Source organism: Telopea speciosissima, chromosome 7 (assembly GCF_018873765.1).
Source record: "Telopea speciosissima isolate NSW1024214 ecotype Mountain lineage chromosome 7, Tspe_v1, whole genome shotgun sequence".
NCBI classification, from domain to species: Eukaryota; Viridiplantae; Streptophyta; class Magnoliopsida; order Proteales; family Proteaceae; genus Telopea; species Telopea speciosissima.
Window position 1 is genome coordinate 31,858,546 of NC_057922.1, and position 26,131 is coordinate 31,884,676.

General features: G+C 39.4%; 3 protein-coding genes across 3 annotated transcripts in view; all 3 read left to right on the forward strand.

The window, feature by feature from the left end:
• The window catches only part of LOC122668458 (protein HUA2-LIKE 3-like), a 33,578-nt gene extending 15,057 nt beyond the window's left edge, over positions 1–18,521 (forward strand). The window contains exons 4-18 of the mRNA XM_043865021.1: positions 10–544; positions 1,306–1,414; positions 1,587–1,699; positions 1,791–1,978; positions 2,101–2,575; positions 2,730–3,180; positions 3,289–3,447; positions 9,503–9,676; positions 10,053–10,773; positions 12,518–12,650; positions 12,771–12,847; positions 12,960–13,021; positions 13,465–13,583; positions 17,757–17,927; positions 18,023–18,521. Coding sequence (XP_043720956.1) covers positions 10–544; positions 1,306–1,414; positions 1,587–1,699; positions 1,791–1,978; positions 2,101–2,575; positions 2,730–3,180; positions 3,289–3,447; positions 9,503–9,676; positions 10,053–10,773; positions 12,518–12,650; positions 12,771–12,847; positions 12,960–13,021; positions 13,465–13,583; positions 17,757–17,927; positions 18,023–18,055 — 3,520 coding nt within the window. The 3' untranslated portion in view covers positions 18,056–18,521. The remainder of the gene's footprint in view (positions 1–9; positions 545–1,305; positions 1,415–1,586; positions 1,700–1,790; positions 1,979–2,100; positions 2,576–2,729; positions 3,181–3,288; positions 3,448–9,502; positions 9,677–10,052; positions 10,774–12,517; positions 12,651–12,770; positions 12,848–12,959; positions 13,022–13,464; positions 13,584–17,756; positions 17,928–18,022) is intronic.
• A 3,299-nt stretch (positions 18,522–21,820) lies between these two features.
• Positions 21,821–22,026, forward strand: LOC122666699 (small polypeptide DEVIL 14-like). Its single transcript, XM_043862746.1, has one exon. The coding sequence runs from the start codon at positions 21,860–21,862 to the stop codon at positions 22,001–22,003; it is 144 nt and encodes a 47-aa protein (XP_043718681.1). The 5' UTR covers positions 21,821–21,859; the 3' UTR covers positions 22,004–22,026.
• Positions 22,027–23,465: 1,439 nt separating this feature from the next.
• LOC122666698 lies at positions 23,466–24,539 on the forward strand. The gene is made up of 2 exons (XM_043862745.1): positions 23,466–23,746; positions 23,934–24,539. Exons 1-2 carry the CDS (start codon positions 23,500–23,502, stop codon positions 24,278–24,280), a joined length of 594 nt encoding a protein of 197 aa, XP_043718680.1. The 5' UTR covers positions 23,466–23,499; the 3' UTR covers positions 24,281–24,539.
• Positions 24,540–26,131: the final 1,592 nt, after the last annotated feature.

Sequence of the window (26,131 nt, forward strand, 5' to 3'; positions counted from 1 at the left end):
CTGTTATAGGTGTGAGGCTGCGCAAGTAGTTAGACATAAACAAACACAGGAGGGTTTAGATGCTTCTCCATGTTCAACGCCAATGAAAGTTTTAATTGCTGCTGCCCAGGCTAAGAGACACTTATCTAGATCATTTTCTCTTTCTGATCATCCTTTGGACAATAAGGTCATTGGTGATGCTGTCTCAATTTCGTCTCCAAGTAATAGGTTTGAGTCTGCTGAGCAAGTATCACCTTCCAAGACCTCGAGTTCTCATGTTCATGCTTTGAATAATAGGATTGATATATGTAACAGTGCTGGGAGTCCTGATGTTCTTCCACACCATAAAAAAACTGAGCATTTGTTAGATGTGGAAGGAAAAGGCAAATTTGAATCAACAGTGTCTAGGCAGAAATCCTTTGGTAAATGGAGTGTCCATGCTGAAGCAAATGCCGCACGGAAATCTTTTGAGCTTATGCTTGAAACATTGTCAAGAACAAAGGAGAGTATTGGTCGAGCAACACGCCTTGCAATAGACTGTGCAAAATATGGCATTGCCTTTGAGGTTAGCTCATGTCCCTATTAATTTACTTGTCTCATTGTTGTCTGTATAATGTTCCTTAGTGCTTTTATTGTCAAGATTTTCATGAGCCATTCCGTGACTGCTTCTCTCAATGGATAAAATTTTAGTATTGGAGGTCTTCATGTGTACATTTCTGGTTTGGTTCATTGATTTCAGGTAGCCGTACTCTGCTTTGATTCAAAATTTATATCTGGCACTGCAGGATTTATTCTCTCCTTTTTTTGGGGGGGGGGGTTGGGGAGTATAAACTTTGGCCATATTGTGACTCCTGTGGCTACCAACCCTCCATTGTAGAGAATATTTTAGGTGTTTAAAGGAGTAAAAAATGCATAAAGACTTAATAATACAAAAGAACAAGGAACAAATGAGACCAAAACAGATTACTCGTTAGGATAAGGTTCCACCTAGAAAGGCTGTCCCAACCACCCGCTTCAGGTAACTTGTCAGCCAAGCCATTCGTCGATTTCATTAGCCAGTTGAAGGAATTGCATTTACCAATTTGCCCCACAAACACCAATGCAAAATTTCCTCCATGATTTCTAAATTACTTTTTAATCTGATAATTGGGGCCATGCAATCAGTTCCTAGATTGACTACTTTAGTGTGGAGTATCTTTAAAGGAAATTGCTTAACTTACTCCTTTTGCAGTAGATTCTTATTGCATTGTCGTGATTGCATGAAAACAAGTGAGTATGTGTACACTAAATCTTCTTCTGTATTTTGTATATAATTTGTTTACATAGGTGGTGGATATTCTTGCACGAAATTTGGAAAGCGAATCAAGCTTACACAGAAGAGTGGACCTGTTTTTCCTGGTGGATTCTATTACCCAGTGTTCTCGTGGCCAGAAAGGTATTTGCATTGCCATCTTGTAAAGTAGGAACACACTTTGAATGCTAATAAACAGCCAGAGGGACACCTGCACTGATGCAAACCCATGGATGGATGTTTACACCTAAGAATCTTTATATTTTCAAGAGAGTTTGTGTTTATAGATAAGTATAACTTACTTTAATATTTCCAGGTGTTGTTGGAGATGTATACCTTTCAGCAGTTCAAGCAGCGCTTTCACGTCTTTTGTCAGCAGCTGCTCCTCCTGGAAATTCTGCAAGGGAAAACCGCAAGCAATGTATGAAGGCAAGTGATATTGACCTGATGGTTCTTTGTTTTTTTTTTAAAGTTTATTGAGTAAACTTAAGTGTTTACTCCTTTTACTTCTGTTGTTAAGGTATTGAGACTTTGGCTTGAACGGAAAACACTACCAGAATCCATTATTCGCTACCATATGCGAGAACTTGATTCTATCGCTGATGCATCTGTTACTAGTGTCTTTGCTCGTCGGCCATCAAGATCTGAGAGGGCTTTAAATGATCCTATCCGAGAAATGGAGGGAATGCTTGTTGATGAGTATGGAAGGTTTGTGTGTTTTCTCGATTTTTCTTGTATTAGTCCCACTAGATGGATTTTGTTATTGTTATCATACCTCTTGTGTGTGAATAGCAATTGTACCTCTTACTGGGTTCTATTTTGTTTCTCAGCAATACTAGCTTTCAGTTGCCGGGTTTTAACATGCCACAGATGCTAAAAAACGAAGAGGAAGGGAGTGATTCTGATGAGAAAAACTTTGAAGCTGTTACTCCTGAACATGAGCCTGCAGTCCCTTTAGAGCGGGAAACAGCCTCCACATCTCTTAATGACAAGCATCGACATATTTTGGAAGATGTTGATGGTGAGCTTGAAATGGAAGATGTGGCTCCATGTTGTGAAGTTGAATTGAATTCCATCCATAAAGGTGCAGGAGTTGATGCCATACGGACTTCACATTGTCAATTGGATCAGCATATTCCCTTGCCCTTTGCCCCTCCACTTCCTGAAGATGTGCCACCAACTCCACCCCCTCTGCCGACTTCCCCACCACCTGTGGCTCCTCTTCCACCTCCCCACCACCCTCCATTGGCCATTCCTCGGGCCATTACTGATAGTGGTGATTCCAGCCATTACAGCGGTGCGCATGTAAGAATTTCATGCAGACTCTTATGCTGATTTTTTGTTCATAAATAGCAATTTTAAGTTTATTGTGTTCCTTCTCTTTTGGTCAGAGATGGTATGGAAGTATCATAATAATCTTGATCTAATTTTTGCTTCTTGCTATGATGTACATGACCAGAACATTCAAAACCACTTCCAACAATCTGTTGCTCAGCAAAGTGGCAGCAACGGGATGACGTTGGAGTCGGTGCCTTACTTTACTCCCAGATATAGTGATCTTCCCATCTCGATGCACAAACCTAGCTCCTCTTCTGGTTCCCATGATCTTCCTGGCTCTCATCCATCAACTGTTCATCCTGCGAATATTGTTCCACAGACAAATGGTGCACCAATGGATAACAAGGCTTACCGTCTACTGCCCCCACAGCCCATGTCGTCAAATCAGTTTTCCTATGTTCAGGGAAGTCAGAATTCACACTCTTGGAGGGAGTCGTCTTGCTCTTCATTCACCAAGAAATTTCAGGTTATTCAAGATATAAATGGAGACTTCTTTGCTGGTCGAGATACAGTGAAATTAGCCTCACATGAGATTGGTGATGGAGGCAGACTTTCTGCGCCTGGTCACTCCGGTAACAGATTCACTCTTTTGAAGATTACAGGGGGTCTGTTTTCATTTCATATTATATTTATGCCCTTATGGCCCACTGTTAATGATTTCCTTCCTTTCCTTTACCTAGGCTCTGCTTATTTTGATAAAGCTGAGGGGTCATATACAACTGTCTCTTCCTACTATGGGCCACCACGTGAACCTGCAAGGATCCCAAACAGTGGGTGGGCTTTCCCTCCCAGAGCACTGAACTATAGACATTCTACACCTTCTGTTAGACCTCCGGAAGGTACATGTACTGGAATTGATTTAGGTGATTTGTCCATTTAAATTTGTCTCATTCCCCCTCCTCCCCAACCCAAAAAAAAAAAAATGAAAAAAAGAAAAAGATAAAAAGAAAAACACACACAAATAAGTGAAGGGAAAATCCTCTATTTTTTTTTTTGTAATTCGCAAAGCATATCCGATTCTAAATAGAATTCCATGATCTAAAATTTTTGCTCCCAAGTGTCATATCAATGTGTTTGGATTATGTACTGAGATAATTATCGTGCCAGCGTTTTCATCACATTGGCAGAAGCTTACTTCATGTTTAAGGCTTATAATCATTCCTGGTTTTGCAGCTCAAAACATCTGGAGACCAAGATGGTCATCCCCAGGGAACTAGAAGTAGTGGTATGTCAATGTCATGATTCCATTTATTTGATATTGGGTATCTTTTAATAAATTTTCTGACAATGTCTTGTAATTGTAGGTGTGATCCATTTTTGATCTGGACACTGCGGCTTTGTTAAAACATTTGAGGCAATTCTTTATGGGAGATCTTGTTTCCTTTCTGCTTAGAGTTCTTGCGGAGAGGATACAATACTGATGGATGGCATGTTCAACCTACCTCATTGTACATATGTATTTTACCCTGGTTTCTGCAAAAGCAGAAGAAAAAAAGTCAGTCATTGTGGAGAGTTTGTACATTAACTTTAGGCTGTCATTGACTCATTGTCTCAATCCTCTGATATTTAAATGTAATTAGTTTTTTAGGCCCTTCGTAGGAACCTCATCTACATTTTTTGTTTTTATTTTTCAGTTTATAAGCCAATTTTTGCATATTGATGTTCTGCATCTTTTGTAAGGATTTCTTATACATAATTTCTTTTAGTAGGGAGTTTTGGAGAATTCTTGTTTCTATTTATATCTGTTCTGATATTCTTCACAAGGTACAGTCGGCTTTGAAACTATTTTCTGCAAAGAGTATGAAGAGTGTTGTCCCTTCGTATCTGCTCTTGACAAATTAAGCCATGGTTACTCATCAAGGTGGTTACTGTAGATTGTGGACTCTGCTTGTCTTTGGTTGCTTGTTCACTTTCTTGCAGCTAGCCATCTTTGCTGGAATGCTGTGCCCATAGAAGTACAATCAATTATGATAGGAATCACACCTGTATTTATCGGTTTGCACTCGTTGTCCTCTCCCTCACCTTGTCTCGGCGAGATTCGGATGGTTACTTCTTTTTGCACCGGTAAAGAGGGAGAAGATGGCCCTCTCAACTGGTATCATATCAATGGGGGCCGTCTCTATACAGAGCTTTAGTGCATTTGCTTCAAATTCAAGGTTATTGCCTCAAGCGTATTTACATGCGAGGATTATTTGTGTGCAGTTGAAGCAGATGTAGTGGGCAAAGATTTGACTAAAAGATCGATGTGGTTCAGTTGTTTACTCGACTCTTTGTAGTTGCAATGGAGTGAAGGTAAGTGATCAAATCAAAATTAAAATGGCAATTTTTGCACTGGGAAAGGATCGATACACTGCCCAAGAGTTTTTAGTGGGTGTAGATTCATATATTTTGAAGTGGGGGAAGGGGGGGGGGGGGGGAGGGAATATTTTATTAAATGAGGAGAGAGAAGAGCGTAAGGGCACGAATTAAAATCCTCTGCAGTACCAGTGGTGTCCTTTTTTCTGTTGTGATTACTACCTAACATGATTGAGCCACTAAATTTAAAATATCTCAAATGTGCTTATTAAATTTCATTATATTTATCAACCAAATTCTTTGTTTTTAAGGTTGAAATAAAGATTTTATTTGAAAAGTATGATTACTGTATTTAATAAGAGTTCAAGATAGTTGTACAATCATGATTAAAAAAGTGCATTTATTATTTGAGAAAAAGAACGCTAATTGGTTGTGTGGATCCTGTTTTTAGATATAGGGTTGGTGAATCACCATCTTACCTCTATTAAATAGTAAAAAACCCATCTATATTGATGTCCTTGCCATGCTCTCATTGTCTCCGCACGAGTGCAGGGCTACATTACCAGGCACCAATCTCTTGCCTTTGTTATTTTTTTAGGGTGGGAGGGTTTCTTTTGATGCCTATGTCCAATTTTGCACCAATTGATGATATGGGTTTGAATTGACAAATAGAGGTACATGATCCTTTTCTTTCTTTCTTTAAAACTGATTTCAATTTATTTTCCTTACTTTCCAATCGGATTAACTCTACCTATATTTCGTTGGGATGTAAGTTTGGAAGATTCTAAGCATGTAAAAGGTCTGATGGAAAATAACAGTAAGATAGATTACCTAATGGACTCGACCTTGACTATAGGAATGTGTTGTTACATTCATCTTTCCAAAATACGAGAATCATTTTATTTTCTCTCTTTATCCCTTTTGTTATGGGATAACTAACTACGAGATGTGCGTTGGATGAGGCCAACATGGTCATATCATTAATATCTCAAAAAATCTTTTCCTCAAAAAATTTAAGATTGCTACGCTGCACTTGTACATATTCCTTATACCCTTCACACATACTAGGTCTACTCTTACCTCCTCAAGTCCGACTCTAGCTGGACTGTCCCCACCCCTTTTGATGCCTCCTGGATCTGGAGAAAGATTATTGCCCTTCGCTCCCTTGGCCTCCGTGGTATCTCTTCCTCCATTGCTCGAGGATCTTCCACATCCCTCTGGCTCGACCCTTGGCACACCCTTGGTATCCTTTTTTGTGTTCTAGGTCCTAGGACGATCTACTCTTCAGGTCTCCCAAAAAATGCCCCCCTTTCCTGTCTCATCTCTTCTAGCTCCTGGGTCTCCCCCCTTCTCTCAATCCCTCCATTGTCTCTCGAATTTGGCTTGCTCTCCCCCCTCCCCCCACCCCCCCCCCCCATGACGATAGAATCCTTTGGTTGCCCTCCCCCAATGGCCTCTTGAGTACCAGCTCAGCCTGGAACTTTGTCAGATCCACCACCCCCACTGTACCCTGGCACAACCTAGTTTGGTTCAAATGCCACATACCCCGCCACAGTATCACTACCTAGAGATCCCTTCGCCTGTGCCTTCCAACCCAAGCCTTCCTCATTCACCATCACATCCCTGCTTCCCCTGCCTGCTCCCTTTGCTGAAATGGTCTTGAGGACATTCCCCATCTCTTCTTTGACTGCCCCTTTACCTCTATTATTTGGAAAGAAGCCCTCTCCACCATCTGGCACCGCAACAGGAGACCCCTTCACTTCGATAGAGAATGGCTTTGGGTGGCTAAATCCTTCTCAGGGTCCTCAATTTGTGACACCATTGGAAAGTTGGTTTTTGGAGCTGCTATTCATCACATTTGGATGGAGCGTAATATTAGGAGATGGACTTCCAACTCTCGATCTTTTGATCTGATTTGGAAAGCCATCTCCTTTGAAGTCTCTTCCAAGCTCAGCCGTGCTCATGTTCGTGCTGTCGGGGACATCCCTAGGAATAGGCATATTGCTCTCTTTTGGGGCCTTGACTTGCCCTCTCTTTTTTCTTCCACCTCTGCGTAGGTTGGTTTGTTTCTCCCCCCCTCTCTTCCCTTGTATATTATCTCCTTTTTCCGGCCCCCTCCTGGGGTTTGGTAATATATTTTATTCACAAAAAAAAAAAAGGTAGTAAGATACACAGACACAGATATTCCCAGTCCTATTTTGATCATGTAGACCCATTATCTATGGTACCATTTTTCAATTTCTCATTGGAATTGTGTGCATGGGATTCTTTACACTGCCCTTATAGGAAACCCTCAACACACACACCGAGTAGTGTTCAGGAGATTTCGTACTGCCATTAGAAGAAACCTTCCACACACAAATAAAACTCTCTCATCAAAACCAAAAGATGAAAATGATTACGACATCCTTTTCTCTACGACATCTTCTCGCTTAGATGACCAAATAGAAGGAAGGAAACAAACTATGTGAATGTGTGAAAAAGAATCTTGAAAAGCAGTGTGACCCTTGCATCCAGACACAAAGAGGCATAAATTACCACCCGTACCCAATCCCCAAGAACGGTAGAAATCCCATCACTATTGATGATTCAGGGACCACGTGTCCTTTCAAGAACCCTCTCCCATTTTTTTTGGTAGAAACCCTCTCCCATATATATATATATATATATGATTAAATAAAGTTTTTGTTGTTTCACTTTTGGAGAATAAAATAGCTTTTTAAGTGGTAAGACAATTTGGTTGTCTAGTTAGAAGATTAAAAGCATGTTTTTCTGCATCTCCATTTTCCTTTCAAAATATTTCACTGGTAAGAGTAACTAACATGCTGATGAATGGCAACCTATGTCACCATTGCCATCCTCATAATTATGCTGAAAATCTTGAGATATTTTTGGTTTTTTTTTTTTTTGAAAAAAAGGAGATTGAGATATTTTTGTATGATAAGTTCCATGTGATAACTTGTTTATCTCTCCAAAAAAAAACCTTGAAAAACATAGGGGAAAAAACATAGAAAAAAATAGATAGGGATTTTTTTAATCCCTTAAAATTAACCAATATTTATCCAAATTCCCCTATGAACACTTATTTTCTGATTCTCCTAAAATGCCTATAACCAATATCTGTCTTTTCTCCCATGTTTTTGAAAAAAAATAATTCCAACCTCTAAATGACCATTATCAATTTAATAAAGTATCACATGTAACGTCTATGATGCAAATTGATCAATTTTATGGCACGTTTTCTATCTACATACTTAATTTACCAAAAAAGTGTAAATATATTAGAATAATTTGATACATTAATTAGTACACTAATTAGGTGAAAATTTTAAGAGAATGTGTATTATATAATTGAGGATGTCCATGCGAATGTTAATATATATATATATATATATATTAAAGAGGTAAGTTTTTTTGGTGAGGATAATATAGTATAAATACATATGCAATACGTACCTAGAAGATCAATTTATAAGTGAAGTGAAAAAATAGCGAAAATATGCCATTGAGGCATTGAGGGATAATCTAGGTATTTTAAAAAAGTAAGGGAAGAAGGGGGACGTGAAAGTTAAATTTAAGGGCAAGAAGTTGCTGCTTGGTTGCATAAACCTTGGACTAGGGCGAAGGGTCAATGAGAGCACATGTAGGGGCATTAACATGGTGGCTTTTTTTTTTTTAAAAAAAAAAATTTCACTGGGGATGGAGCGATAATTTTATGTGCTCCTACGGAGCCATACGGCCAGACAATGTTTTTTTTCCCTAAGGGAATCAGATAAGAAGTATAATTAAGGAAGGGGATCACTGCCAAGCAGCGTGGCTCCTGCACCAGTGGGGGTCAATGGTGTAGGGGCAACAATATGGGTGGGGCAATAATTTCACACGCTCTTGTGTCCAAAGCCATACGGCTAAACAACGTTCTTTTTCCCTAAATTTAATGAGGGAATTAGAAAAGAAATATAGTTAAAGCAAGGGGATCGCTACCAGGCTGCATGGCCCTGCGCTAGACACAGGATTTTTCATTTCAGGGGTCGTTTCGCCCTTCCCATGGTTCCTAATCTTGGATCAGATTGGCCAACTCTGGCCGGATCGGATCGGTATCAGCCGAGACCGATCCAATACACCTATATGGACATGGGTATAAAGGTAAAAAAAAAAGTTTTATAAAAAGAAAGAAAAAGTCTGGCTCGATTCTGGGCGATTCCGATCTGATCCAACAGATCCAATCCAAGAAAACAATCCGATCCCCATACCGATATTACGAACCATGACCCTTCCTATGTTGGTTGGGTGTAAGCACCATATAGCTGACGTATTCTGTTACCAATAGTTAAAAGCATATGCGCCAAGTTTGGAACATTGCTGCAAACAACGACATTGCTTGGGTTCAATTTGTTAGACATCGGTGGCTGAAAAGACATAGTATATGGTCGGTTCCTTCTCTTGTACATTGCTCGCAGTCCTTCAAGGCCATCCTTCAGCTCATATCGGTTACCATGCCCAACATAAGGTACCTAATCCAGTTTGGCCGTGACTCCAATCTCTAGTTCGATCTCTGGCTTCCCAATGGCCCCATCTGTAAACCTGGTATGCTTATTTCAGAGGCTTTGAGCCGGAACATTTATGATTCCGTTGGATCTTTAATTGTTGATGGGGAGCGGTGGGATGAAGATGTGTCTGATCCGATTCTTCGTAGCAGATGGTTGGAGATTTCTAATACTAGAATTCATGGAAGGTTAACCTCTGATTTGGTTGTTTGGACTGGGAACCCGAATGGTCTTTTTTCTCTCAAGACTACGTGGGATAAAATTAGATCTCGAAGAAGCTCGGTTCCGTGGAGTAAGCTGATTTGGTTCCTATCCTCCCAACCTCGCTTCTCTTTTATTGTTTGGCTCGCTATTTTGGGGCAACTCACCACCAAGAGTAGACTTCTGGCCTGGGGTTTAACTAAAGAGATCACCTGTCCCTTGGGCAAGATTGAAAATGAGACTTTAAATAATCTCTTCTTCCAGTGTCAGTTTTCCAAAAACATTTGGTAGAGGATTCTTCTCTTGAATGGTTTCTCTTGTAGCTCCCTCCCTTCTTGGCACGATGAGGTGAACTGGGCCTATAGACACTTCACTGAGGATTCTGTTCTTAATAGTGTTCGTAGATTCAGCTTCAATGCCATGGTCTATCGCATTTGGAGTGAAAGGAACAGAAGGGTTTTTTTATCATAAGGAGATGGCTTCTGAAAAAATACTGCATCAGATTCTTTGGGATACTAGAGCTTGGTTTTCGGGAATCACGGCTAGAATCCCTGATAATAGTGTTACTAGAGATTTCTTTTTTCGGTGGGACATCAAGGTGGAGTTCACGATCAGGTGTCCATCTCTCCACTATTGGCTTCGCCCCCCTTCTGGCTGCATTGCCATCAATTGTGATGGTTCGGTGAATGATGATCGTGGAGGGTATGGTGCCATGGCTCGTGATTCGATGGGAATAGTTATTTTTGCTATGGCTGAAGGGTCTAGCGACGCCAACATCCTACGCCTGGAGCTGGGGGTTGTCCGGTGCGGTCTTTATAAGGCTAGTTCACTCAAGCTTCCCCGTGTTCACATTCGGTTGGATTCCTTTTGCGCCATCCATTTGATTAAGGGGTCCTTCAAACCTCCTTGGCACTATTTGGGATTATTGGATGACATTCAGTCTCTTACTGAAGAGTTTACCTGCTGCACTTTTGCTCACGTTGTTATAGAAGTTAATTCTTGTGTGGATATCCTAGTGAGTTTCATACGTTCGGACCAGGAAGTCCATCTTAGTGCAAATTGTCTTCCTTCAACTCTTTCCCACCTTGTTGGGGAAGACTCCAGAGGAAGGAAATACCAAAGAATGTAATCTTATTTTGTTCTCTGATTCTTTATATATATAAAAGCTCCTTCCCCGCCCCACCCCCCAACCCCCCCCAAAAAAAAAAAAAAAAAAAAAATAAAAGAAAGAAAAAAAAGGGAAAATTACCAGATTAGCTAGATTTAGATTCTGGTTTACAAAAGTATCCAGTCAATCTTTATCTTAACTCAACTAACCAAATGGACTTTGGGTTTTACAAAATCAGTCAAAACAGTACTCCTCCCTCCCTTCCAACCTTTGTAGACATTTTTACCCCCCACCCCCTTCTTCGTCTTCATCATACTCTTCGTTTCCCTCTTTCATTTTACCTTTGCAAAACGAAACCCAAGTAAGGAAAGAGTGTGGGCTTTGGAGCATACTTCGATTTGGTGCTGAAGTACAAGAAACCCAAGTAAGGAAAGAGAGAAACAGCAAAAAGCTATGAAGTTACGCTCTCAGAATCAATGGTGGGTGCCTCAACTAGCAGAAATCCATAAACGGTCAGTCTTCCCCTGATACATTTTCGACAAGAAATCCAAGTAAGGAAAGAGAGAAACAGCAAAAAGCTATGAAGTTACGCTCTCAGAATCAATGCTGGGTGCCTCAACTAGCAGAAATCCATAAACGGTCAGTCTTCCCCTGATACATTTTCTACTTCTGTAAACACTTCAAGTCCGGCCCGCCTGTAGATGTGCTTATTTGAAGATTTCGTGGTGAAACAGAAAGTGAAAGACAAAGGAAAAGTGGGACTTTCTACCCAAAACTTTCCAAGTGAAGCCATTGTTCATCTTTCAGTATTGCACCATAGACTATATTCCATCCGAGTTTTTCTTCCTTCGTTTCCCTACCTCATTCATTTCTCTGCAAACTGGGCGCTTGAATTGGAAGGGGAGGGAAGAACAGGGGACTGTGTAGGGCCGAACGTACAAAATTGTTGGAATAAATTTGGAAGTTTCCCTTTCTTTCTTTTTTCAAAAATATTAGAATTTTGAAATTCCAAGAAGCCTTGGACGACTCTGCTTCCAAGTTTCAATTTCAACCATTGTTTATCTATTCATGTCGTAAGCTATGATGTGAAACAGTTTTGTGAATGAACTCAAATAAGTTACCAGAGAGAGGGATCAATGCCGTTAATCTGTTGGAGAGATAACTCGTTGTCACTGAAGACAACCGATGAGGGTTGCAACGGTTTGTTAGGGTAAAAACGAAAGAGGGAAATGAAGCGGCTGAGGAAAACGAAGAGGGATGAGTACTGTTTTGACTCTTTTTGTAATACCCAAAGTCAATTTGGTTAGTTGCGTTAAGATAAATATTGGGTGGATATTTAGTAAACCGGAACCTAGATCGCCTAGTTAAAATTAGGGAAGGAGACCAACGTTTCCAAACACGGAATCGGGAATTGAATCGGATAGAATCGATTGGAGTCAGCCAGAAAGTGATCAGAATCCATGGAAATCGACAGGATTCAACTGGATCGGTCACTGCCTATTCCAATTCGAATCGGCGATGCAACCGATCCGATTCCGATTTGTTAAACACTTAAACCCTGTCAGGAGACGCGTGTCCCTTACGTACGCGTTCTGTCATGGATGATCTGGAGGAACACTGAATTGAGAACGATATCGTTCCAACCCCTCAAGACTCATGATTCACAGGTTGATTGTCTTCCTCAATTTCTCATTTTCTGATAGATATTTCATATAGGATTCAGATAGAATCATAGAAAATCTACCTGAAATAAGTTGTTAGAAATAAAAAAAAATCCAAAGACCCAGTTGAGAGAGGGAAAAGGAAAGGCAGAAGAAAAACGTATAAAGAACAGAGTCTGATGGGTTCTTCTCAATCGATTCAGGAACATTGCATCCATGAATTCACAGTCCAGGTAAAGTCAGAACCCCATTCTCAATGCGTCTCTGTCTTTCTTTCATTCTTCCTGCTTATCCCTGTGGGTTGGATTTTTTTTTATAAATTTCCTTTTTCCCCCTGTTTTCTATGGGCACAGGATAGCAGAGGTAAGGATGTTGATCTTAATATGTACAAAGGGAAGGTTCTCCTTGTTGTTAATGTTGCTTCCAAATGGTATTCTTTTGCTCTTTCTTTATATTTTATATGGGAATGCCCTTATCAATTTTGAGTTCAAACTTGTATAAAACACCTCCTCAATTGCCTTATCTTTGCTTCTGTGGAACAGTGGTCTTACAGACAGCAATTATACAGAGTTGACAGAACTCTACACTAAATACAAGGACAAAGGTCAGATTGTTGTTGTTTAACTTCTTCATCTTTCTCTGTTCCCAGAATTTTTTTTTTCCAATTTCAGGAAATGAAGGGACTCTTGAACGAATCGTATTTACTCACTCTTTTTTCAAATAAGAACTCTAGTTGTGATGTGCCAATGAAAATCTTCCCATGAGGTCATGACAATTTCCTTTAATTGAAACAATCTCTGCAGGGGCATAAAAAATATTTTGATTACTTGAAAATCCAATTTATATAAAGTCGATTTAATACAATCTCATGAGTAGCAAAACTAATTTTTTCCTTAGGTTGAGATGTGGATTTCTTTTTAATGTTTCAGGTATCTTTATAGGTAGTGAGTTATTTAAATCAGGTCCAGAAATGAACAATTAGTTTTCATGTTTTCCAAGTTATTATTTTCTGTATCTAGTTGAAGGAGTTTACCGGTTGAATTTCAGGTTTGGAGATATTGGCATTTCCATGCAATCAATTCTTGTATCAAGAGCCTGGCACAGGCCTCGAAGCAGAGACTTTTGCTTGTACAAGATACAAGGCTGAGTATCCAGTTTTCCAAAAGGTAGGTTATGGATTCAACCATTGATGATGTTCTAATTTTTATTGAATTAAACTCTGACCAAACAGTGTTAGTCTCTTCATTTTGGTTTTATTGCTCATAAATTTGTCACAAAGAGGAATAGAGTAAAGCAACTGTCTGGAAATTAAAAGTGGTGAAATTATATTGAGATCATGACTTTAGGCTTTGAACCCCTTGTGAAATCTGGTATCCCTTGCTTTCTGGTTGATAACATCCTCAGCTGGGCATAACTTTTCTTCAGACATATGCGGTCCAAACTTCTCAATGGCTTTGTGATTGTACTGAAGAAACCTATCTTGATTGAACAAAAGCAGATCCATAAAAGCAGAAAATCCAATTAAGCTTCTCTTTGCTGCTTATATTTCTTCATACCTTGGAGACCACACAACATTACAGATGAATTTAGTGCAGTTACATTCCAGAAATCGATTGTCTAATGTGTCTGTGCATCTATGACAAAATCCACTGTTAGAGAGTTTGATAATTCTCTTTGATGTATTATATCTTGCTTCTGAACTATTCTCTTGGCAGTGAACCATTTAAGAAGGTTGTGGTATGGAAAATGTTGTTAAAAACTGCATGACATGACACAATCACTCAAAAAAATAAAAAGATAAAAAAAGAAAGCATAGTGATAAAGTTTAAACCTTATTAAAGGGTACAAAACAGCAAAGGGGGAAAAAACAAATGCAGTCACTCCAGAAAAAAAAAGGCATACTGTATCAAACAAAGTAGCCCTCTATGTATTTATAATATTCTAGCAAGTTCATCAGCCTGAGATTCCTTGCTTTAACTCTACTGAGGAATGAGATATTCCTAGATGGTATAAGAGGTCTAGTATCCCCAATTAGGTGAAAATATCTCCATGGGAAGTCCCATCCTGATGACATCTTTGATAACTGCAATATAACCATTTTATATGTTCAGATGAGACTTCTCGAGGGAAGGAGATTGCTTCAATCCAAGCATTGAGGCTTCAAATTCATCAGTTACCTAGTCCATGACACTTATAGGGTCAGTTAATATCAAACATCATCACCTGTGTGATCCTGAAACTTCCATGAAAGCCTTCTATTAGTGAGCTCCCATCGAATTCTTCTTTTTGGGGTTGGGGTGTATGTGTATCCCACTGCTGCACTACATGTCTCTACATCAAGAGTATTAGGGGCTGATCTAATAACCTCTTCCCTCTGTATCTACATGTAGTAGAAATTAGCACTCTGAAGTCTAAAGTTGTCTACTGGAGAGGCTCACATTGCTGCTCTGTGCATGATGAGCACTCAGTAACCTCCTACTTCAAATGTCTAAAACAATCCCTGGACACTGATGCAGGGAAGGAGTATATCACATACTCCCGCAAGAAGAAGAAGAGCCAGGCCCAGCTCGATAGGGGCTGAGTCCAGCCAATTTGTGGGCTTAGTTAGATAGTCTTTATTTAATTCAAGTTGTTTAATTAAATAAGACTTCCCTCACCTTGCGTGAGAAGGATTCCTTTTCTTTCTATGTTTCCTTTTAAAATATGTTCTGTTATTAGCAATAGGATTTGAATTTTCCTGGTCAGATTAGGATTCTGATTTAGTTTTCTATATAAATCTTGTAAGAGCCAAGGCTCAAATACGATTTGATGATAAAGTTGAAGATTTCTTATGAGTTCAGTGCGATTCAGTCATGGTGAGAGGCCTCGGACAGTGAGACTGAGATCCTCTTGGTGGGAAACCATAGCTATTAATCTTAATTTTCTTATACTCTGTTCTTACTGCAGATAAAGGTACTGTTTGAATCTCTCATCGATTGCTACTTCTGTGCTTGATCGTTCCGTGATTCAAGTAATTCAGTCCTTACTATTTCACTGGTATTCTTAAGTTCTCTGTTGGTATTGAATTTCATCAGAGAATCCTTGATTTCTTAACTTGCGGCTACCCTGTTTTAGTTCCAATTTTCTTCCTGATTTCATAATCCACCTGAGTTGGATCTACCCATCAGATTTGAGGAAAGGTTTGGGGCATTCAAGGTCTTCCCAATAGATTCCTTCGATCAGGGTTTGGAGAGGATCTGACTCTCTGATGTGCTGCTATTAAAAATCTCCTGTTTATGTTCTGTTTGAAGTTCCTTTGATTACTTTAAATCTGACCCTTAGTTTTGAATCGTATTTTGGGGATTGCTTTATCCTACTAAGAGTGACACTCTACCAGCCTTATTGGTTGATCTGACTCTGAGATTTTGATTAATTAGAAATCTCCTATTTCCTGGATTTTCATTTTCAGATTTGACTATTCTTCAGTTAGTTTTAGTCTAACCTTTAGATCACTGCTCTCTTAAAGATTATCTCTTCTATTTATTTGTGAGTGATTTCTACAGTTTGACCTTCATCTGAGAAGGTTGACTTTTGTTGACCTTTTGATTTGAGTTTGCTTGGGATCTTGTAAGAGAGGTGTTTTGTCTGAACCTTGGGTTCATCCTACCTAACCCCCACTAGACACTCTGTTCTTCTGCTCCTCCCGAATGTTCTACATACCCACTGGTAAGATGCATCTTCAGAGAAGCTTTCCTCTCTTCCCAAGGGTACAAGATGTCATAACCACAGTAAGGAGCTAGCATCGGTGCAGAAAAGCCCAAACAACTTTAGAGAGAAAGGAAATGGGTCCACATCACTCTTGCAAAATTATAATGGATGGTAAGGGGCAAAATTTTTTTTTTTTGGTAATCGTAAGGGGCAAAATTAGTAGACCAGAAATGTAGCACATCCAACCAACTCGTAGCTGAAATGGAAGGGCTTTTCTCCTTCATGCTTTTGTGGCTAATTTCTGACCCTGAGCCTATTATTTTGGAGCAATATTTTATATAAAATTATGTGGGACTTAGTTTTAATACTGGGGGCTTGGTCACCACTCACCACCAGATTTAGAGTCCATCAGGGAAACACTCCTAACCTTGATCATAAGGGAGCAGGTTAAATATAGTGGTACATGGGCCTGTTTGTTTGAGATAAGAGAAACACTCAATGAGCATATTCCGATGCAGTCTGTCAAAAACAAACTGGTAGGGTATAATGCTGAAAATGTTTATGGATATAGCACTAAACTGGTAGGCTTAGTTGAGTTGAGTACTAATCTCATATCCAGTCAACAAACCCAAGTCTTGTTGGAGTCTTTGACTGACCTATTAAAAAGACTGTTGGTGCCACCTATCAAACCAAATTGAAGTGTTTGAACCATTTTGGTGCAATACCTTCTTTATTGATGTCCAGGCTTGAATTTTTATGTCCATGATCAAGGTAACAACATGGCATGGTAAGAACCTAGAAGTTGCTAATTTAGTGTGCTGATTTGAGATATAGGTAGCAGTAAAGATATTCAGTCTGAAACAAGAAATAGTGTATCTTAAAATTCCAGTATTATTCCATCTTTCCATCTGCTCTCCAGGCCATCCTCCTTTGTTTGCAAATTGAAGCCAACAGGATAAATGCTCCCCTTCATGTCAGGCTACAACCATAAGGATTGTAGCTTTTATGCATCATTGGTATTTTTCACCACTTGAGGGAAATGGAAGAAGCTCAATATGATGTTTTCTCAGTTGCGATTTCATGATCTCAACTAATATTGTATATGATAGAAATATTCCTTGATTGGACACATTTGCTACGGTATTCATAGTCTTCATTTTGGTTATCTGGGCAAGGCTGTGTAGGTTAGAGGATAATCACCAGATTGGAAGCCTGGGATCATAACAATACTGTTTTTGGCTTCTTAATCCCTTCCATGACAGGATACGTGACTCATCTCTGCGTGGTATAAAGGATTGTCAAGCAAAATGACCATAATTCTTGTTAGAGGTACCATGGCAAGGAAGAAACAGGTTAAGTGTTTTTGCACTATAGAGGCTTTCTTGTAGTCTCATTGCTTTGCCAAGGAGGGAAATCATGTGCCTGCATTTCATTTGATTTTGCCTAGGTTAATTCTTTGCATATGTAGTTGAAGATACATGAGGTTTTGCATTTATCTAAATTCAGCCCACCATACAAGATTTAGATACACAATGCATATGACTGTCCAGGCTGATTCAGAAGACACGTTTATTATCATATGATAAAAGTTCAACCTAATTAGAATTTTACATGGAAATTGAATATTAATGCTCAGCTTTCTGTTCTGTTAGGTTTGTGTGAATGGTCCAGAAACAACACCAGTCTACAAATTCCTGAAGGCTAGTAAACCTGGAGGAACATTTGGGTCAAGGATCAAATGGAACTTCACCAAATTCCTAGTGGATAAAGAAGGCCATGTTGTCAACCGATATGCACCTACAACTGCCCCATTGTCCATCGAGGTAGGCTGTGTTCTCTCTGCATTTGTTTGTGTGCTTGCGAGAATGCTTTTTTTAAGTGTTAAACGGATCTTCGTACTCTGATTCTATGAATGCAGCAAGACATTAATAAAGTGCTGGGGTTTGAATGAGACTTTACAGCCAAGTCCGGTGTACAATGAGTTAGATACTAGATAGCAAATGAGAAATGCAGAATGACATCGATGTATTTACCTATTTGTAGCCTTTATGTATGTAATACCTTGCGTTCGGTCTTTATTGTTGTTTTTGTTAAGATGTTTTGAGTTCCAAGGTGGCAGACCCTTTGTTTCTAAGACAAAAAAGGTTTGATGAAGTTCATTGTGATAGTCTCTGGTAATTTGCTCATACCTCTCAGGTATAAACATATCTCTGGTCTATATCTGTGCCATCCAATGCCCCAAACGTTCCTTATGGGTAGGTGGTTGGGTTTATCTTCAAGCTGATATAGGTAGTATATTGTACTAGTTAATTTGCAGCGCTATGTGTTGTATTGCTGTTCTAGTCTGTACTTAAAGCTTCCAGATCTAACAATGTAATGGTTGTATCCCCAAAAAGTGAGGTGCTCTTTTGGTATGATATACATGAAAAACTTGGTAGCTAGCAAAGCAAACTATTAACATGTCAAGCAACCTTACGATTTCCCAATTTCAGATCTATCATGTATGCTCCCATTTCGAGCTCCCTTAATTTAAAAGATGGACCTATCACCAAGATGATAATCATTATTATCTGGATAGGGTTCTAAGCTTCCTTTTGTGGGTGGGTAGGATTGTTAGAAATGTTAATGCTGTTCATTAGTCAGTCACTCTCTCTTCCCTCCCATATCCACATGAAATTACACGTGTGAGGATGATCTATTATACGATGTGACCAACTGGAAGTGTGGAACACACACAATACAAGGAGAGCTAATCACTTCCAAGAGAATCATAAAAGCAAGAGATTTCCATGCATGAGGTTGCTTTCCTCCCCTTTGTACTAACACAACTTGCAGAAGCAAAGAAGATCCACAGGTTTGGATTTTTATGTTTTGTTAGTTCATGAATCATTCAGTAAGGGCAGAACAAAACATTCTGATGGTTGTATGAAATGATCTGTCTGCCTCAGTCTCTTCTGTGGTTATCCCACCTTGATGGCATAGACTATATATGCTTGTCACTGGAGATAAAACTCATATGGCCCATCTAAAATCATCCTGCATTAGCTGTATTAGCGTGTCTCACAGAGATCACGTTAGAGGTCATGAGAGGCTATTGTGATTTCTAAAGAAGTGATGAGAATCCTAGAGGAAAGGAACGATGAGGTGGTGACTCTGTGACTACAGTTGCAAACTATACCAAGATTAAAGTGATTGCTAGTGACTTGGAGCTGGTTTGTCATGGGCCATTGATCAGTGGCTGGTAGACATGCCTTTCCTCTTGGATTTTAGAGGGACATAGTGCATGCGATAAGCCGCATTCTCAGCGTACAGTAGATCCCTCTGTTTTAGATTACAATGCCTGTAACTGGGTCTTATTGAACAGTAGATTCCTCATCTTGGATATCGATAAATTTGGCCTCGTTTGATCAAGTTTAGTTAGTAGTAGGAGGAGGAGGGGAGGAGGTGGAGAGGCCCAATTTGAAGTATGGGAAATGTTTTTTCAAAGTGGAAGAAAATGGTGAGACAACAAAGAGGGAAGCTCTACATTATGAGGGTGCGCATCTCTATGCTCCTGTGTTGGCACAAGTACTCTTTTGAAATCCTAAAATCTTTCAACAATTCTACTAGTATGAATTGGTTCACTTATCTGTTTGGATTTGATTCTAAAGTAAAACAAAAAAAACTTAGAAATGGAAGAAGGAAATGCAGCCCTTGTAAATCACTCCTTTAAAGCGTTATATACACACCTATCATAATTTCTTCTCTTCGCTAATATCACAACTCACAGCTACTGTTTCATGTTTTATGACCTCACTGATCTTCTAACAATCTACTATTTATCTATTGACAGTGAAGTGGTTGGCTTCAACAAATGGCATCAAAGTTACTGAATCAAACGGAAGTACCCATAACGAAGTCCACAAAACAGACGGTAACAAACATCTGAAAGTGTTCATCACAGGACACAATACGGGTACAACCGAGTCTTGGTTGAACATAAGATGAGAAAGATGTTGGGGGTGTTAAGAAAACAACGCCCAGAATGGTGATTTGCAGAAAAAAATGCAAAGAGAAAGAGAAACACACACACAAGACAAGATTTGCGTGGTTCACCCCCCAAGAAAGAGGGCTACGTCCATGGCCGAGCGATAATACGGATCCACTAATCTGTGAAGCAAAGTACAAAACCCTCTCACATATCTCTAAAAGAATTAACAACATTTTATAGGAAAACCCTAATCCAGAAAGTACAAAACTGCCCCTTGTAATCCACCCAGTCGGAATTGAGCCGAAATAGGTCGAAACACATATCAAATTGAAGCTCTCGATGAGCTCTATAAGAGTCAGCGCCAACAGGGCATTGAAGTATGCACTTTTTGGTCATTCTGGCACGTTTTGAAGGAGAAATGACCCACCGAAGAATCACCACAACACTTTCTAGACTGAGATCAAGCTTCACCAATAACAGGAGGGGTTTGATGTCTCGTGTTCTATCATGTTAAACAAATCATATCATTAGGGTGTTACTATTGTATAGGTAATGGTTACGAGTACCACTTGAATAACATCTTCGCATACAATCATGTTAGGTTTCTCCCCACCACAAATCCTTGGGAATTGATGGAATCACACAGAGAACACAATAATAACTTGGAAAGCAATGAGAGTGAGAGAGAGAGAGAGAGAGAGAAATACATCAACTTAGGGTTTGGGGTGGAGGTGGGGGGGCTGATGATACGTATATATTTATAGATCCCCCTTCCCCCTCGTAGTATCCTAGTAGGAGTAGGACACAGGAGGATAGGCCACTTAAAGTGGCTGACCTCCCCATGTAGGTTGTGCTTTGTGCGGCTGCCCTCCTACGAGTGGGCGCCCGAATCAGGTTATACCTAGTTCGGTTTACGTTTCGCTTGCATAAGTTGGCTGATTCCAAAGGGAAGTTAATTAAGAGGCCAAAGGCCTTGAGGCCTAGTGTAATCGGCTCACCTTGCGTGTTAATTTATATTACTGGCAGCTCCATGCGGGGGTTCAAGGTGGTAGCTCCCTAGAAGTTTTTTTTACTGGCAACTCCATGGGTATTTTGGTAAATTTCTTGTATAAGGTTCCACTATAAATTTGTAACAAGGTTTTTTTTCTTTGTAACCAATTTGAGAGAGACGTGAGAGCACGAATAGCTGTAACCCTATTCTCCATTAAAAATAGATCTCATCTCACCGTAAACTTAGACAATTTTCAATAGAACCACGTAAATCCTTGTGTTGGATTATGTAATTGTTGATTTGCAATTTCCATCTTTTTCTGCATCGTTTTGGGTTCACGTTTTTTTAAACAAGATTGCTCACAGTACTTTATACTCTGTCGTGGACACTGGTGTTTACACTAAGAATTCTTAATGGTCTATGCACAATTGGGTAATTGCATGAATGTGACACCACTGATGGTGGTGTGCACAGTATGAGTAGGTCGATGACAGGTCCTTATCAGTAGGGGTGGGCACAGAAAGAGACAAAGCCAGTAGGTGAGTCTTGTCATACTACAGTGAAGGCCAGGAGGAACAAAGCAGTCCCAACCCCAGTACTGTGCCATCAATTATCATCCACCACATCTTGTCTCCCACATAGCTTCTATGCCTCAATATAAAAGACGGCCCAAGTACTCCAGGAATCTCTCCGGTGCAATTTTGCAACATATCTTCCACTTACAAACTGATAACAACTCTTACGAAATTAAGTTCCCTAAAGCTGATCATACCCTCTTTCTCTACTTCTTCAACATGTCACAACATTCACTCTCCCAGAGTAACCCAAGACTTAGGTCATGGCAGCGGTGCTCAAGGCATATACGGAAGCGGCGAGCCCGGCTTTATATCATTTGGAAGTGCACACTTATGCTCCTGCGGTGGCGCGACTACTACTGATCTGCCGGCTTATTAGGTGAAACAGAGCACAACATCTTAACAGAGAGAGAGAGAGAGAGAGAGAGAGGTCTGAGTTTGTAATAGTATAGAAGAAAAGGGCAAAAGTTTTGACTTTGAGTGGAATATTATAAAAGGAATCGAAACAACAGCAGTAATCGTTGAATGAGAAATAGATTATAAAAAAACAAAAAGAAGGAAGCTTTTTTCTAGTTCTATATAGATTTTTAGCTTTAGGTGATCTTCCAAATCACCTACCCATCCAAATGGTGATATATGATAGTAGCTAGTGTAAGTCTACCAATAATAATGGTGGCTATGGATGCCCATTCAATTCCATTGATGGATTTATTGTTGAGACGTGTGTACAAAGGTTGCTTTTAATGGTATAGGAAGATATAGTTGAGGGAAGGCTTGAAAATGTTGAGAGGGAGAGAGGGAGAGAAGGAGAGAAGATTGTTTGGGAAGACAAAATTAGTAGTAGTAGGCGGCCAACCTCAAGACTCTACAGTCTTCCCCTCCACCTCGGTTAAGGATGCAAGTTAAAAAGTAGCTAACCTCCCACTTTGGGGCTTGTTTCAACTGTGGACGCATACATGATACACCACATAGAAATTTACGTCACTGCCCTTGTAAATGGGAAGTCAAAGCCCCTTTTAAAATATCGCTCCTATCTTTAATTTCTTTATAGGGAAAAAATTCTTTGTCTTGGGTGTGGCCTATGCCAGCACTCCCATGAATCTATCTTTCTTCTTCCCATGTGAAAAGATACCTTTATCTCTTTATTTTAAGGAAGAGAGAGATAGACACATGAGAATGTGCGCTAGCGTAGGCCACACTCCCGTACAAAAAACTGCTTCCCTTCTTTTTATTATTAAGTCTCTCTTGCTCTAAGTATACAGGTTCCATGTGAATGATACCCTTATCATGGCAGCCATTGGTGTTGCAGCAGATTCCTCCCCATACTAGCCAGCTTGGGAAACCACTTTCCTTTTTTTGGACCAAGTTTCTTTTCATCAATGGTGGAGAGAGAATATCTTCAACCATGGGATCTGACTCTCAGATTGGATGGGAGAAGGGTATTTTTGACTTCATATAAATGGGGTGAGAGTTAATGATGAAGTAGAGTTCAATCATAATATCACATCACCGTGAATGAAACCTTAATCCTTTTTCTTTATTTTTGATAAATTGGCAAAAACAAATTCATTATATATTGGCCTTTTGGTAATTTTACCTGCACAAAGCTTAGGCAACTTTGAAATTTAAGGTCTAATTGTAATCTATTTTGGTAAACGGCTAACTGTAATTCATTTTTTTTTTCTTGATAAATGCTAACTGTAATTCAAAGAGAGATAAATAAATTGTTTTCTTATAAATCATCCTCCCTGGATTTCCAGTTTTCCATTGTCAAGCTCAACTTTTCCCTTCAGGCTTTGAAACAGAAAGAGATAGAAAGAGAGGAGGGAGAGAGGGAGAGAGAGAGAGATAGAGACAGAATGAACAGGCTTGGTGGTTGTATTAGTATTACTATGAATCTTGTAGTTTTTCTGATCATCAGCATAGCCATGGAACCTTCAACTGCTGCACGAGAGCATCCATTATTGGAAAGGTACACTCGTAACAGCTTGGTAGATATGGCTGGATATGGGGAGGAGAGACTCTCATCTGTACTAGTGGCTGGTTCACTTCTATGTGATGCTTGTTTAGATGGAAAAACTGAAACTAGATCATGGCCCATCTCAGGTATGTTTTTTGTTCTATCATTGTAAACATCATATATATGTAGTTTTTGTTATGGAATGATATTATTCTAGCTAACAAAACATATATGAAACTAATTAAATGAAACCCAAATGAAGACTATACAATTGAATTGAACTACAACTAGTAAGCTGGATCATAACAAAAGGATTTAATAAAACTTTTGCAGGAGCAAGGGTGGCCATTACATGCAAAATTGGAAGGAAAATGAGGAAATCAATCTGGGCTAGGGGAAAGACAGATGAGTATGGAGATTTCATTGTTCATCTCCCTTCACACCTCCATGCAATTCCAAGGTTGGAAAAAGTATGTTTTGTAAAGGTTCTTGGACTGCCAAAAATCTCACCTTGTGGGCATCTTTTGCCTGGTAAACCCAAGGGAATAAAATTATCATCTGTAGGGAACGGAATTCGCACTTATACGCCTGGGAAGATGAGATTTCAATCTCTTTATAAAGCTTCGCGCTTGTGTGTAAAGAAAGCAGCAGAAGATGGCAAGCAAGAGAGCTCTTGGTGAGCAGTTGTAGACAAGAAGCTAGATTATTACCAAGCTCAATTAGATGGCGCTTCTGTCACAACATTGAGTTCATGATTCAAGACTTTACTCTCTGTTTATTGTTTTAATTGGTTTTTCTTTCTGAAGTATCTGTAGAAATTATATAGTTCATTCCATCAAGTGTATTTGTTACTTTTGAGAAAGTATGTGAATCCATGTACACATCAATGGGTGATGCATTTTATAAGAGTATTCAGAGCTCATCTCCTCTTCCTCTTCTTCTTCTCCTTTTCTTAAACACTACCAATTTCACTAAACAAGGTAAGGTAACAACTAATAACGAAAAGCGCTCTTTGTCATCGAAGATGACTGGTGTGAATTATATCATTGTTACGTTGGCACAGGTTACACTATCTGCATCAAGTGTTTTAAGAATCAAACAAGGAGGTAAATCAGTAGATCTATCTCTGTAAGTGGGCCTTACTCTAAGGTGATACCTAAAGGAATACATCTAAGGGGCCAGAAAACATTATAAACAATCTTGTGCCAAACTCTAGATTCTAACTCCATTTTTTGCTTTCCCCCCAGGAATCTTGATGGAAAAGTCTTGTTCAAAAGCCACAAAAGATTGGTTCAGTTTAAACTGTCCATGGCCATTAAAACTGTCCAACTTTTGGAGTAACCTCTCCACTGTTGAAAAAGAACATTTATGAGATGGGTTTGGGTGACTGATAAGCTGATAGATAGATTTTGGCCACATCATCATAGTTAGTAAGCTTGTTAGCTTTCTCACTAGGATCTTTATGGAGAACTTTTGTTCAGAAATATGATGGGGATGGAAATTGGCTGTTTTGGTAACTGGTCATAGTTCCAAAGGAACATCTCTGAGTGAATTTTTTTTTAAAAAAAAAGGGAATATTTTCAGGTCAGGGGGGAGGGTGGCTAATAAGCTGTCATCAAGATAAAACCTGCAAATCACATTTAATTGAAATGAACACTTTAGCCTGACTAATGCTACAGTTACTGAAGTATGAGAGAAGCTTGACTCTGTTTTGGTTACACAGCAGTATGGGAAGAAGAAGAAGAAGAAGAAGATCAACCCCAAAACAAATTCAAGCCAATACTATTGTCAGCTAGTAAATCAGCTTCAGAGTTCTCTAAGAAGAAACTCAGAGAATGCCAATTAATCCAACCTGCTATTTGATTCACAAATGCAGTCATACGACGGTAAAACCACTATATTTGATGCAAAGAATTGGATTTAGAATTACAACTATTAAACCCTCCTCTCCTTTTATGAGAACATCTAACTTAATTGGATATATCAGGTATGAAAACATCTATATTTTATCACAGCCTATTAGCCTAACATGAACTATCGGAATTTTTCTCACTTCCACTTCCCATTATTCATTACAAGTCTATCATAATTTCCACAATCGAGGTCCGCCCTTGATATGTGCTTAAACCAAGTTCTTCAGATGTTCCACAACATTCTATCTGCTTTTGTCCTTCCTTTGAAATGTTGAAGATTCAAATCAAGTAATTTTTCATAGCTTGAGGATAATTCTGTCGAGGATTCAAATTACTTGCAATGGATCGAATCTGGGGGATGGGGAAAAACCAATGGGATCCTGGTTCATATAGATCTATCTGAATCTACATTTGCAATAGCATTCAACTGTAATTCAAAAGAGAGGGGGGGGGGGGGGGGGTTGGGTGGGTGGTGGTGGTTCACAATCGCTAGTAATTCCTGCAGGAACAGGTTTTGTCGATGAATCTTTGGAACCGAACTTAGTCCCTGACAATGATCTCCTGCTTGTAAGTTTGTTGATAGTCTCTGTCACCTTGTGGCAATCCTCACAAACACTC

What these genes read in the sequence shown, in the direction of transcription:
- LOC122666699 (XM_043862746.1), top strand. Translation starts at nt 21,860, where the DNA reads ATGTCACAACATTCACTCTCCCAGAGTAACCCAAGACTTAGGTCATGG.
- LOC122666698 (XM_043862745.1), top strand. Translation starts at nt 23,500, where the DNA reads ATGAACAGGCTTGGTGGTTGTATTAGTATTACTATGAATCTTGTAGTT. An exon ending in TAGATCATGGCCCATCTCAG is followed by an intron (nt 23,747 to 23,933) that starts GTATGTTTTTTG and finishes AAACTTTTGCAG; the next exon opens with GAGCAAGGGTGGCCATTACA.